Raw genomic sequence first — 15,813 nt, 5'->3', positions numbered from 1 at the left:
CTTTGTCCCTGTCAACTCATCCCTGAGGGGCCAAGAGTTACCCATTCCAATGGGTACCTATAAAACATTGAAAGGGGAGAAGAGTGTTGTTTAGAAGTTGAAGAGCTTAGTGTAACAATTTTTGTAGGAAAGGAATCACAATGTAGTTGTACAGTGAATAGATATTTTTTTAACTGCATAGTGGGATCTAGAAGTGTTAGTAGTTGCAAAACTCTTCTCAATCCCATTGAGTTACCAAATGTCATGATATACCTTAGGATTGATGATGGTGTGGTAGGTTGTAGAGTATTGTATTAAGCATGTTGTTTTCTAGTGTGCCTTAGAGGCACCCACCAAACTTTTGGTGTTCTTTTGTGTGAAAGATATAATTAGTGTGGTTATTTTTCTGCCAATCAGGAGATCCTGACCTTTACACTCACATTACCAGAGCCCAGGTTTTAAAATCCTCAGGCTTCTGTGTTTTGCATGTACCCAGTGTGTGGAGTGGCTGCAATATGCATTCTGAATGGGTCATCATTCTAAAGAGTAGCAAATTGAGGTTTGTAGCACAAACTGCAAGGACATTTTCTGATGATAGATCACAGGTTCTTTCCAAATCTCTAGATAGGGAACACTTGATTTTCAAATTAAATCAGATATTTGGATCCCTTACAAACTTATCAAGGGTCTCTACTGTTGCATTTGATCAGATTTTGCCATTTAGGGCTTGAAGTAGCCAGGTCAAAGTTAGTGTCTATCTGAAATGTCATATTGCAGTTTTGATAATTAAATTTTCAAGAGGTCATAATTTGTCATATGGCCTCCATATGACTTTGCTTTGGAAGTGTTTGAAAGGTATTTCAGAACTCTTTGTAGTGGAGTAATTTGTTGCTGGATTCAATGAAATCTAGCCTATTCTTGATTCCACTGAAGACGCGGCAAATTCCAGGTTCTCTTTGGTGGCATGGCATGAACTTTGAGTCGAGGAATCAGCTGCTGCCGATTCAGTTTTGATGAGAAAATATTTGTAATGGACTGTTTAGGGGACAAAAGCATTTCTAACATCTGTAGAGAAGAGACATGAATACCACAATAGGGAAAATCATGGGATGGTGATCATCAAGGTTCACATTGTCTCTGAGCTTCAATTTATCTCGAATGGAATAAAACATCACAAGAAGATGTCTGACGCATTGAAGAATTGATTTGACAAACCAGATGACTCACAGATTTTCAATTGTGTCAGGAGGGAGTCAGCTTGATCCACGGGATTATGATTAGTTATATTCTGCACCAATTGTTGGAATGCAGAAGTGTGCTTGAGTCCAGTAAAATGCTGGATATGTGCTCTTAACTTGTACTTGTCTACTTATATCTCTACTGGAGCCATGATGAAGGAGAGTAGCTATTCTGCCCTCTGTGCAAGCTAGGTGTCTATAGTTACTGGCTTGGGGCTAAGTGTTATAGGAGACAAGTTGACACTTTCCCAAGTTCAGCAACTAGCCAAACTTATTCCAAGATGTAATTATGATTGATGGCAGAATGAGTTTTGGGATATGTATTGTGTCTATGATATGTGTTTGCAAATGATGAAAGACTAGAAAATGGATTACTAAGGCTAGATGGACTGACACATTTGGGACATCCAACTACATTACATAGCATGCAGGCCAACATTAGCGTGATGCATGTATCAGCAGCATGCATGTTGTTGTACTTTGTTGTTAATGTTCTATAGGCTTCTGCGCATCCTACACATGGCATACTATTTGAGTGAAATAATGATTAAATATCATTTGGCTTTGTGGGTGCGATACTGTTAAATCTTAAATAGTATTTTGGCATATATATTTAACTTTTTAGTTCAGTGCATCCATATGGTACTACATGAAGTATTAGCCATGGATAAGGCTAGCTAGTCAATAAACATCAAATCTCATTTCATTTGCCTTGAAGGTAACCTGTTTTGTCTGTTAACTTAAAATGGAAGGATTGAATGTGTACAGTTTTGCAGAAATTTTAAATATTCAAAAGGGTATGGTTTGTAATACCATGATTTCAAGCTTACTAGAGCATTTTTGCCATTGCGTGCAATTGCCATGACAGATAGTGAGGACTATAGTTATTGCTTATTTCTCTGTTTTTTGGGGTTGTGTCTGATTCATATACCTAATCTTTATAACTTTGCATTTATTCAGGTGAAATGTGCTGAAGTACTTCTAGAAGCTGGGGTGGTGGTTGATGCACTTGATAAAAACCATAACACGGCCCTTCATTATGCAGCAGGCTATGGACGCCAGGAGTGTGTAGAACTTCTATTGAAAAATGGAGCTTCTGTGTATGTATAGATCCTTTGAGATCAATTGCCTCTGATGTTTGGTTTATGTTACTAGTTTTGCTGCGTGGCAGTCAATTTCATATTTTTCCATTCATCTATTCACATTTTCATGTGGTATTTGTTACAGAACCCTGCAAAATTTGGATGGAAAGACATCCATTGACGTTGCCAGATTGAATGATAATAAGGACGTACTGAAGTTGCTGGAGAAGGATGCATTCTTGTAAGCCAATGAGCCACTTAAGATTATCTATACGCCAGATTTATTAAAATTATTTGGGAAATTTCTGGTCATGGGAAGCAAGCTGCATCATCATGCATGAAGACAAAAATAATTTGTTTAAAATAATCAAGTATTTTTTTTGTAGATATTTCTTTGTCGTTGACTGAATTTAGTCATCATCTAGATATTATATCATTTGTCATGTTGCTATATATGGGGGAGCATGGGCATATATATTTATTGTACGTCTTTGGTATGCATATTTTTCTCTATCCTTTTGTTAAACGCTATTTATTCTTGTAGTGTAAGATAGTGGAATGTGGTTATGAATCTTATTCTATTCTTAATTTCTTTTATGAAGAGCTATTTATTATAGTACAATAGGATGGTGGAATGTGATAGTTAACCTTTCTTTAGGTAAGGAACAATCTTTCTAGCTCAAAGGCATGCACAGATGTTCCTACTGTGAAACTCAATTTACTGATGACGAGTTTCTTCTCTATGAACGTCTTTAAATGGAACATTCTTTTCTGAGTTGAATCGTTAGTGCGTGCTTTTATGGTTCTTTGATTGCTAGAGTTTGGTATGTATGAAGTGTTTCCATTCTTGATTGGAAATTTGTTCAATGAAAGCAAGTTTAATGGTTGGAATTTCATGGTAGGTAAGATCTCAAATATTGTATGGTATTACTTGTTTTCTATCTCACCATTCTTGTAAATAATGTGAGAATTTTAAGGCCACATACAAAACATTAAAATACACATTTCAGAATCCACAATACTTATTTGTTAAGAGAAAAGAAGTACTACTTTAGTTTGACGTCCTTTGGTATACACTTTCGAACATTCATTACAAGTCAATGGATATATTGGGCTATTATATTCATGGCAAGGATTGAACTTCAGTGGCCTTAGCTTTTGCCATTATTTGGGAATAGGAAATGATGTAAAATATATTGTAGGAACATTTAGATGTAAAAGTTGGCTTGCTTTGTATAGTTTTCTACTATTTAGGAGAAAACACAAGATTTGTCCAGTTCACATTCATGATTTTTATACTGTTCAAAAACATGAAAAAGGTTTAGGGGACAAAATAAATGTAAAATGTAAAAAATCAACAAAGATGTAGAATTGAATATACTGGTTAGTACATGCATTCCAATTTGAGATTGAGTAAAGTTTTCTTTTTTACTTTCAACTCAAAATTCAAACTTTAACTGTGAGCTAATTGGTTGATGGTTCTATTATCTATATGAATTTTTGGTACACACTCTCTCTTTAGGCCTATTGGTCATTCTTTGATGACATTTTGAAATGTGATTTTCGTTCGTAAACTTTTCCTGAACCAAGCATATTATATCCTTGTCGTTTTATAGGTTTGCCATTGAAACAATGGACTAGATTCTAAATTTATGCTTCTTCTAAATCAAGTAAAGTGTTGGCCAACTTTGCATTCGAATCAGATTCTAATGCTAGTCTCACGCCAGCAAAGTAATAGATAACCTTGCACTTGAAGTAGATTCTAAAGGTTGCCCATCTAACGCCATTAAAGTATTAGATAGCTTTGGCACTTGAGCTAGATTCTGAATTTTGCCCGTCGAGTGGTATCGAAGTGTCAAATAACCTGCTGCTTGGATCATAATTCTCGGGAAAACAGATACGTTGTTGGTTTTTAGTGAGGTATTATATGTTTTGTGGTATTATCGTATGTAGATCATTTGATTACATTTGGGATAGGCAAAGCTTCTGCTATAGATAGTCTATTGTTATGAGTGCATCAATTTGTAAAAGGAATTCTTGATATTCTTTTATTTTTAAATGCCATTTATTTTTTTTGGGTTTTGTTTGCTGTAAAATCTGTCTCTAAAATGAACAAATACACTAATATTTTATAGTTTAATTCTTATCATACTTCACAAAAATGTTAATATGATAATTACCTCATTTTTTTTAGTTGTAGCATCTGTTCTTTATATTTTTTTGGTTGATTATTACCTTGGTAATTTTTAATTGAGTCTACAAAAAAAAGAGACATTATCACTTGCATTAATCGTAATCATCCAAACTTATGAGCTCAATTGCCTAGTAGAGACACAGCTTGTAAGCTCAATTGCTTTGTGGGGATTTGAACCTTGGGTTTAACAACAATAATGCCAAGTTTTAACCATTGCACAATCCCCTTAACAATAGCTTTTGTTCGATTTAAGTCTTAACTCATTTTTATTAATATAATTTTAAATAATCATTGCATTGCAGAAGTTTTTATTTTTTATTTTTTTCGCTTTGATAAAAGTGCAACCTTGTAACCTAAATGTTTGGGTCTCCAACCTATAGTTTTTATGCAATTAGGAGATAATTATGAAAGAATCATCTAAATGTGATTTGTTGGTAATATAATTCATATGCATCAAAGTAGAAAAGAAATGTCGACGATTATTTAAATGCGGCTTTCTTCTAAAATACAAGTTCTAAATAATAAATGTAGCATGCACGCTGATTATTTGCACGAGAAAATTGAGCAATTGTTGGGATTCCATCATATTTTAAGGTGTTTACTTTTGTATATTTATCATTTAAATAGGATGGGTGTAGATTCTTTATTTATAAACAATTGGTGAATAACTTTTTGAATAGCATCATAATGGATTCTTAAATTAGCATACACTAATATATTGTTTTATCAACTATAGTAGCATGAAATATTCAAATAATAGAAAGAAATTGAACATATAAACAAGCACATAATTGGCATATAGGTATCACCATAATACTATTTCTAGTGTTAATACATATAGGTTCAATGTTAATAATGGCTAAAGTGAATATATCCAAGAAATTTTGTAGTCTCCACCTCTATCATACTTTTGTATATACGAAAGCATGCATTTCTCTCTTTGTTATTGTTGATGTGTGTTTTGTGACACCTCGAACACAAGATAAAGTATTGAATACTCTATCCTTTCTTGAACAAAATCCTCCCAAATGTTGAGTTAAGTGATCAATTGAGATGATTCCAAGGATCATACTGTTAGGTCTTGATGTGTGGATAGACTCAATGGTTGATGTGATTGCTGGGAATTCAAGGGGACTTATGTAATTATTCTAGGCGATGATTACTTCAAAACAAGGGAAATGCCTTATGAGTTTGATTATACTTTCAAATGATTTTCAATGAAGTTTTTTTGCTTACTTCTACTAATGACTTGTATAAAAAGAGTGAAAGAAGGAATAGGGACTTGAAAAATCCTAATCTAATCCTAGAATGGAAGACACGACTAATGACTTACTGAAACTCAACCATGCTTTGTTTCCCATGCAATGAACAACTACATAAAGTTTGTGTGATCTTCCAAGAAAAGCAAATGATATTCAAATTACTACTATCAATCATCAACACCATAAGAGGTATGCATATCAATGAATGACAAGCTATCGATTTTAAGCTTTTTTTAAAGGTTTAGACTAAGCACGCACTACAATTTATAATCAACAAATTGTAAATGGTATGAACATACGAGTTTCACAATGAATCCTCCACAATAACTTTCACTCAACTAAAGTAACTTAAGAAAACCTAAATTGACTTGAAAAGATAGAAAACCATGCAAAATACTCCAAGATGGCATATAAAATCACCAAGCTTCAATGTCTTATATCAATTTGGCAACACTATAGCAACAATTCTCCAGAGTCTCTTATGAGGTACAAATGAAATGAACTAGATTATATAGAGCTCTTATTACAAATGAAGGGTTAAAAATAAACCACTTAAGCCCAAATTAGGGTTTACAAAAAATCATTAAATACTATGCAATGAAATGGAATATTCTCCCTATCACAAACCACAAGGAGCAAGAGCCAATGAGAAAATTAGATGACACCTAATCATCTAACAAACTATCTTCTAGAATTGGATTTCCTTTATCTCTTTCCTTGGTTCCCTATGCAATGAAGTTGGTCATGGTCAATTCAAGCTCTTCCATGACGACACTTGGCAAGGCATCACGTTGTAGTTCTATCACATCCAATTCCTCGATGTATGCTTCGAAGATCCTCTCCCACTTCACTTGCTATCTTTGGAGATGATTCATGAAAATCATTGAGGAAAGGATTTCATTCAATTGTTTTTCTTTGATAGACTCTAACCCCTGAAAATAGGCAACCTTCACCTTCTCCTTCAATTTCTCTAAATTCAAACAATCAACCTCACTCATTTCCTGGCCTAACAATTCTTCTAAGGATGTAAGGATCTTTGATTGTATTCCTTTGATGGATCCTCATATCTTCTAACAATCTCCTTTCATTTTATCTAAGTGTTGCTTTAGTCATCATCAACGAACAATACCAACGGTTGAAATCATAGATATTTCCTTCTTCAATTACATTTTCTTGTATCAACGTTTGCATAGGAATCCCCTTCAATACCTTGATGTGAGGAATTGTCTTATCTTGTGCCATCAAAAAATCTTCCCACTAGTTTTCCACACTTTGGATTCTTCCCTTAAACAATACTACCTCATCATATACTTGAACAAATCCTTGTAGAAACTCCTCCCCTTCCCTTGAAATATTTTCAATCCACTTCCTTACTTCTTAATTTGTGCTTCTCATGGCTTCAAAACTATCAAATGATTCCTGCAGAATGGAGATAGGTGGGACAAACACATCATCTTCCCGCCTTACTGGTTTCATCAACCATTGTATGAAACTCCTTTAGTCTCATATTTTTTGATTCCAAATGATCTTTCTTCTCTTCCATTCTATTGAGTCTATCTTGGATTGCCTTGGAAGAATCATAACTCTTGGAATTCTTTCTCCTTTGTTGTCAGTTTGAGATCAAGTGTTCTAACCTTATAATTCATTGGAGTGATCTCTCTCGGCTTATCCACCATCAGAACTACCACTTGTAGAATGCACGATCCTGAACTATCTCTTGTGATATGAGAAAACTTGTTTGCTTATTTTCCTCCTTAGCTTTGCTAATTCTTGTATATAAATCATCTATGTCCTCAATGGGTTGAACTTCTTCCACTATCTTCTTATATCGGGTGTTGTAGATAATTCCATTATGTCTTCTAGTTGACTAGCCTCTTTGATTCGTCTCAAGGTTGAAATGATGACCTCATCAAGCTCTTCATTTGTATTTGGGTTAGGATTCCCCAAATCTTCCACTACGACCATTTCTTCTACTTCAGGATGATCCATAATTGGTGATGCTTGATCTTGAGAGGGCATTTGTTGCTCTTGATCTTAGAATTCTATTTCTCATTCTAATCTTGAACCATTCTCTTGATTCATTTCAAGCTCTCTAAATGATGAGGTGCTCATCATTGACTGTGTAGCACTTGTTTTGACTTCTTACGTCAGGATTCCGCACTAGCAATCTCCTTTCCCAAAATTCTCTCTGTTTGAGGACTCAGTAGTATCCTTTCTTTTTTAGGAAACTTGAACTTCTCCTTCACTATTTCTTACTTCATTACTTTCCATTGTTTCATCATGGTTGAAAGAAGTCTCCTCATCATCTATCTTGCCATATGTAAGGATATAACTTGATTTCTCAACTTGTCGATCTGTTGATCTATCCACCATCTTGAATTGTCTATCACTTCTTTCATCAATGTGTTTATATCTGTAAGCTCCGATTATGACCATCTTGGTGCTAAGATAGGCTTATCCTTTTCTTGCTCGTATTGAGGCAATACATACTCTCCATTATTTTTCACTTGATCAGGAACTAGGAAAATATTGAACCTTCTAATGAAATCAACTGACATATTGGACCACAAATTTCTTGTAACTGCAAATTCATTTGCGATATTAGCCCAATAATCTTCTAGATCAACTCTATGCTTGTATCTTCTCCCTTCCATTGTGTGCATCTTATGATGAGGATCAAAGTTCGATCTAAGCTTGTATATGCCAAGTTGGTAAAATTGCAACTCTGTATTAGATGTCTCTGCTGCTTGGGTTGTATGACATATTTTTGACATCTTGCCAACTAAGATAGGGAAGGATACCCCAGGTCCATGCTTCTCCTTCTAAATTAAATCGAACTCGAATAATTGCTTCACCACCTCAAGTAACAAAATTTTATCCGTTGGGTATCTTGGAAGCTTTTATGGATGGTATGTGCACCCTTGGATTCTCAATTATGTAAAATAAAAAAATGGGATGAACCACAAACCATACTTCTCTACTAGTACCGTTGCCTCCTTTGAGAATCTCTTGTGTGTTCCTCCTTGTAGTAGACAGGTGAGATACATAGATAATGCACTGTTTACTCTTCTATAATGCTCCTTCTCATGTAGTTGCAAGTGGGGATAACAATCATACACCTTGAGTTGATCCCTCTTATTTCTTACTTCACCTTTACATACAAACCCATTATATCTTATGTTTTTGGCCAACATGTATATCAAATAAGAACTGATGTAGAATATTCTTGTCCTTTCTAAGTTCTTCAATTGCACATCTAGGTTGTCGCTGATCATCTTAGCCCAATTTATCATCTTCAAACCTAAAGAAATCTCTTCTACATGGTAGAACATCCATATTTCAAACACTTCTTCTTGTGGACTACCCATGATTCTATTTAGCATGAACATCGTATCACTATACTCATCCTTGAAATATGTGCTCATGAGCTTCTTTGGTAGCTTGGATTGTGGTCTCGTCGGTCCACTCATCCAATCCAAAGTAACCAGTCCCATATATCTTCCAAGTACCTTTTCAAACAATGTCATTGATTCTTGCCTCCTTGTATTCAACATCCCATCATAATGAGGAATACCAAATGTCTCTCTAATTGCTTCTTCCAAAAGGAATGCAAGAACCACCTTGTTAGGTGCTACTATTGTCCTAGTTTGAGGTCCATAATGCCTTACACTTTCAACCATCAACTCATTGCATTTAATTGCTCGCAGGAAACCGATAAATTGGTAGATTCTATTCTTAACCATGTTGCTTGCTAATATGAATGTCATTTGATCTCGAGTGTTGAACATTCTCCTCTTGAGATTGACTAGATCCAATTGTTTGATTGGTCAATAAATTTTTTCACTTCAATTTTATACTCTTGTCCATATCAATGACAATCTAACCAACAACTGAGTCACTTGCAATTGTATTTGTAAGTGCTATCTGCTTATTTTACAAGGTGTAGCTATCTTCAAATGGTATGTAATGAATGAAAACACATGGTATGCTTTTCACTAGAAAGAAGAAAAGGAAAACTAATACCTACCCATAACCATGAAAGTAGATGCAAAAGATTGATTTTAGAATGAAGTGAATGTAGACAAACAACACAAGGTTTACTTATCCCACACTCACAAATGATATCCAGGGAAAGAAATAACATTAGACGCTTTTCAACAGATGATTTAATCTAAATTCAAAGCTTTTAAGAATTAAATACATACACAAATTGATATAACAAAATGACATTGAAAGTAATTACAAAGAAGCACCGTTCATTGCAATTAAAAGAAAATATTAATAAATTCAAAGACTCAAAAATATCCTCTTTATTCCTTCAATGTCAAAATGTGAGTTCACAGACTCAACATCCTTGTACAATAAAACTGTGCAGAAAAGAAATCTATACTCTCCTTTCCCCCCTTTTGTTCAAATATGTTCTATCATCTATTTATACCTAAAATCCCCCTTTTTTGTTTCCAAGAAACGATTCTTTCCATAGCAACGGTCTTTGAAAATGACCGTTTTTAAACATGTTTTAAAAAAACAACATTATCAGAAAACACTATTATTAACACTAATCCTTGCATTATAAATAGCTACCAACTTCACACTTCTTCTTCATCAGGTGCCGGGTTTTGACCTGCAATTTGATTATCAATCATCTCGGCCTTTGTCTCCTCCTCGATAAGCACTGAGAGAACTGTTGAAAATTCATCCTGCATGTGTTCAACATCTGGCTTTATCATAGGCTCTTTTCCTTTAAGCACCATGTTTGAAAACTAATTACTAGGTCCCCTTCTTGCAACAATTTCTTCCTCTAGGTGCTGGACGTGATTTTTGGCTTGCTCCGTAATCTTTTCTAGTAAAGCAATAGTCTTTCTATATTCGGCAAATTCAGTTTGCTGTTTTCATGCAAGAGACCGCAATCCTAGGATAATATTCCCTTTCTCAGTTGCTGGCCAATTTAGGTTTCAATTATCAAATGGAAGCTGACCATCATGAGGGAGAACCATATGGGGAAAAGAAACGCATAATGGCATGCGTTACTCTGATCAACTCTTGAGGGTGGTACATTAAATTTATTGTAAAAAGATGATAATATCAAATTTTATGGCCTTTGCTGCCACCTTTATGTGCTTCCAGTTGTTTAATCTGTCATTAATAATGGTACTTGCAAATCTTTCCTTGATTTGTTTCTTTGAATTTGAGTGTCGCATGGCGATAAGATGAGATGGAACCGTGACAAACAAATATTTAAATCCTTCGATAATTCGACATCGGGTTGCAAGGGAATGTCGGGCATCGAGATAAAATGGTTATAGCTGGATGAACATTGACTCTTATTCAAGTATCACGACATCAGGTAAAATTGGAACATGAAAATCCCAACACAAGGTTTCAGTATATCAAGTATTTATCGATAAGGTTTGGCCGATAAAAGAAAAGAAAAAGAAAATGATAAGACAAATCAAAAATGTTTTTTTTTAATAGGGCTGGTATCTTTGAAAAACAACATGGAGGCTAACAATATTTAACTTGAATAATTGTCGGGCTTTGAACATTTGTTAAGTATCTCTTAAAGATACTCAGTGGCCTACATAAGTTTCAAGCATTTGATCAGGTGTCTTTGCAGATAGAGCATTCCTTTGCCTTATTGGGTTCTTGTAGAGACTCAAAAATTATGTATACCACCCGACTATGCATGATGTTGAGTAGTCGGGCATTTTAAGAACTTCAGAATCTTTAGTCAGAGAGTTCAGGAGTTTCGAAAACTCTCGATTTCCCAACTTTTCCATAACCACCGATAGCCTTGAGGATATATTGAAATGAAGCATTAATGTCTCTGGATTTGATAGTAGTGTCACACACTTCATGATTCAGATGTTTGGAAAATAAAGAGGGAAAAATGACATCTTCTTTTACAATATGATGGAATGATCGATGGTATTTATTGTGATCAGTGTAGCCCATGGCCAACAAGGAAACATTTTTGTTTAAGACCACAGGTCCATCAAGTGCCTTGGCAGGGGTAAGCTTAAAAATTTTCAATGCTCAAACTGAGGGATAACATGTTCCAAGTTGGCATCTCCAACTTTCCTCCATTTTGATGAAATTTGAGACTCTGAGAAGTGTTAGAATCAAGGAACACTGAGAGGGGGGGGGATCAATGTTCTGCCAGAAATCAAATTCACAAACTTATTCTTTATCCACTTGTTAACATTGTATAACAATAAAGAACAAAAGCAAGCAATAAATAAACCACAGATCCACAACATTGGAATTTTTAAATGGAAACCTGGAAAGGGAAAAACCACGGTGGGGCTAAAACCCACAATATTCATATCCTATGGCCATGAGTACATAAATATTACATATATGGGGAATGCACTTGCATTCAGGCTCACTGCCTAGAGCTCACTGCTCAAATACAATAACCCGGAAGGCTACAACCCTCAGGGAAGTATCACCTACTTACAAAGTTGTTATAGTGATGAATTACAAGTAATGAACTTTGAAATAGCATCTACTATGCTTGGATGAGTTCTGGTTAAGTATTGAATGCACTGACTGGATTACCTCTACTATTCTACTCTATTCTATCCTGCTCTCGGTCTCAGTCAACTACCAGATCAAGAATGCGCACATGAAACTACGCCAAAATGGATTCTCGATCACCTCTCGCTCGCATACAATCGCATCCTTCAGCAAAAAGATCATCCACACCAAATTTATATATCGACAACCACAAAATAGGTCATACATCATGTCAGCCTGAAAGTGTAACATGTAACGTGTAATCACATGTCGGCTTGACCAGATCCAAAAAGGTAAGTGCGGATCACCAGAACAATAGAAAGATGACGTGTCTATGTCGGCTCAATCATCCCAAACATACTTCAATGCACCATAATCACCAGAAAGCTTCTAGACCAAAACTCTACAAAAATAACCCTGAATTACAAGTTAACTGGCTACTGGTTAACACTTGCTTCTGGATAATAAGAATTATGACCACCAGATCAAATATCCAAGAAGAGTTGCCATCAATGACAACCCTAAACCATAGATAAAGTATCGGAAATAACCAGATGAGTGGCAATTGCCAACAATCCCCCCCTTTGGCATTGATGGCAACACATGTGAAAAATGGCTAAGTGTTGAAACTTGTGAAACCTGTATACCGGATCAAGAATGGCTCCCCCTTAGATAAAAAATCCAAAAATTTGTTGAAATCTATACACTCCATTCACACTGTACATTACATTTTTCATCTTATCTCTCCCCCTTTGATAACAATGCCAAAGATGGGGTGTGGATCATAAAATTACCCTATACATGTATACACACCAGATGACTAGATCTATACATACTTGAGTACATCTGCATGTGTAGACTTAAGATATCCAAAATAGGTATTCCAACCTTCCCGCAATTTTTCCAAAATTGAGACAAAATCGTTCAGAACATAAGCATGGAATTCTATTGCATACAACTCAGTTGGTGTCTCCTGAGTCATATTCTGAATACATTCCATCTTATGGCACACCAAGGTGTCTAACCGGGAACCAACTAGGTTCCAGAGTTCACCTGCCCTTGTCTGCATCTTGTGCTTCTCCTTCTCCAGATTACCAATCTGTCCCATAAGAGTCAAAATTTGATCTTCAACATTTCTAGTCAAGTGTAATGTGAGATCATATGCCTACGAGATGTGAACTAATTGACTTCTGCAAGTATCTATCTGCTTGTCTAATTCAAGAGTAAAATTTGTTAAGGTTAGACAAGACTTATAGATTTTACCACCTTCCTGTAAGACCTCATCAATTAATTTTAGTTCTTTGTCTAGCTAGGTCTTATCACTTTCAATCATTTGCAAAAATGTTTGTATTCTGGCATCTTTGAATTTATCCATAGCCTGTCGGGCTGATGCCTTGGTTAAATAATCAAACGTCATTGATATATGATCTACCAAGTGCTAGAGTTTACCAAATGAACTGATATTAGCATCAAGTTGCGATTCTAGAACTACCTGCTCTAAGACTTTAATTGTTTTCTCAATAAGCTTCTTTTTTTCTGACTTAGACTGAGCCAACTCCTGACTAGCTTGATCTTGAAGAGAAACAACTGCAATCATTCCCTCAGCCGAAGACATTTTGTTGAATGGCTTATCAAAACTGATATTGAGTTTAGGAAAAGTCCCTTGGCTTTGAATTTTGGAGGTGTCAATTTCCATAAGGATAGGTGTTTCCATCACTTTTCCTTTCCCTTTGACCCATTTCTCTTTCTTCTCCTCTTCCTTTTCTCCTCATCTTGTCTGGTATTGTCTTTTTCTCCTATGGGTGCCATATGTGCACCAGTATCACCACTTGGTGCACCAACCTCTATTCCAACTTATTTAACTTTTGCCTTATCTGATTCAACCTCTGCAACTATTAGCATTTCACAAAGGGAGATTGTTGGCATTCCTGTAAGTTTGTTGGTATGAGGATATTGAGAAGCTTGTTGAAGATTATGGATATAATTGAGAAATGATGATTACTGTCTTAATAATATTATTTTGTCATTGATGTCAAGCAATTGATTTTCTGATTCAATATGATGTTGCCATATCTTAATGAGTATGACTTGATAAGTATAAAGATGTCGATAAGTGACACAGAAATAATTAAAATGAAGGGGAGTAATAAGTTATTCAATGGGCAACTATTACCAAGTTAGACAATGATGAGATTTTGTTGTTTTGATTGTTTTGATATCCTATATATGAGTATTTTAAGAATGAGAAAAGATTTCATTCATTAGATGAGTTAAGGTTTGATATTGTTCTATGTTACCGAGCAAGATGCTAGTCGGTAAACCCTAAGGTTATCGCTATTGGTTAAAGAAGGCAAAATATCTACCGTGTAAGGTTCAGTATTTATCGAGTAACAACCGAGTAATAAAAAAATGCATTGGATGGATAAAAGCATTATTAAATGAAAGATGCCAATGAGTTAGAGATGTATAATGATTGGTATGTCATGCAAGAAGTTTGTTGGAGATCTACGACAATGAAAATACAGGAGTTAGATCTACAACGCAGATTGAACGGTCATAACCTAGCACAAGTTCCAAGGAAGGGATACAAGTTCCAAGGTGAGATAAAACGTTTTCAGATCGAAGGATACAATGAACCTAGTCAAGTTTAAAGATCTAATGGCTAAGATTGATCATGGGAAATGTGATCAAGGAGATTAAGCGGTTAGGAATTGTTTATAAATAAAAAATTGTTGATGAACAATAGATGCGGGCAAATAGAAGAACCGTGATACTACAGTAGTGATCACCGAGCATAGAAGATTGAATATCTAATTGAAGAACAGATTGGGAAGCCCAGCAAGGAGCAAGATAAGTCTTATGACAAGATTATTTTGAGCACAGAGTCTGCTTTAGCATTTCAGATGTGAAGTTGTAGATATATCTTATACTGTTATTTATGTTGTAAGTGACAGGAAATCTCTTAACCGAGTGGACCTAACAGTCTTATTTGTAAATCCTCTAGCAAGGTAAAATTTTGAATGAGTGTTTGAAACCCTTTGACAAGGTCACTTCTAACAAAGTGCAAGACTCTAACAAGTCCAAGGGAAATCCCTTAACTGGGTCACATCTAGCAACGTGTTTATGTAATCTGTAACAAGATTGGCTTTTAACCGAGCATACTCTAGAAGGGTATATTTCTTAGTGGGTCCAAAATCCCACAGTGGTTTTTCCCTATTTGGGTTTCCACGTTAAATCTGGTGTTAAATGTGTTATGATGTTTTAAGTGTATCTATTTATGAGTTTGAATGATTTACAGTCATAGTTGCATAACAGTAAAGGCTACAGAGGTTGAATATGATGAATACATTAAGTATTGAGTTTTTATGATTCATCCCCCCCCTCTCATCCTATTAACAATATCCAATACTTGTTGCTCTACAATATCCTGTGTATCCTCCAACTTTTCTTCATCAGGTGCCAGAAAGTCCTGTGTCTGAGTGGTCTGGGTAGATTCTACTTCCGAAAGGGAAGTCGTTGGTAGCCGGTTCTCAGAGAGA

General features: G+C 35.3%; 1 protein-coding gene across 2 annotated transcripts in view; it reads left to right on the top strand.

Moving 5' to 3' along the window:
- The window catches only part of LOC131038655 (ankyrin repeat domain-containing protein 2B), a 66,167-nt gene extending 63,342 nt beyond the window's left edge, over nucleotides 1-2,825 (top strand). For both annotated transcript variants that reach the window (XM_057971150.2, XM_057971151.2), the window contains exons 7-8: nucleotides 2,178-2,317; nucleotides 2,445-2,825. In XM_057971150.2, the coding sequence (XP_057827133.1) occupies nucleotides 2,178-2,317; nucleotides 2,445-2,544 (240 nt within the window). In that variant the 3' untranslated portion in view covers nucleotides 2,545-2,825. The remainder of the gene's footprint in view (nucleotides 1-2,177; nucleotides 2,318-2,444) is intronic.
- Nucleotides 2,826-15,813: the final 12,988 nt, after the last annotated feature.

Source organism: Cryptomeria japonica, chromosome 9 (assembly GCF_030272615.1).
Source record: "Cryptomeria japonica chromosome 9, Sugi_1.0, whole genome shotgun sequence".
NCBI classification, from domain to species: Eukaryota; Viridiplantae; Streptophyta; class Pinopsida; order Cupressales; family Cupressaceae; genus Cryptomeria; species Cryptomeria japonica.
The sequence above is the reverse complement of the archived record's forward strand: the minus strand, read 5'-3'. Positions and strand labels throughout refer to the sequence as shown.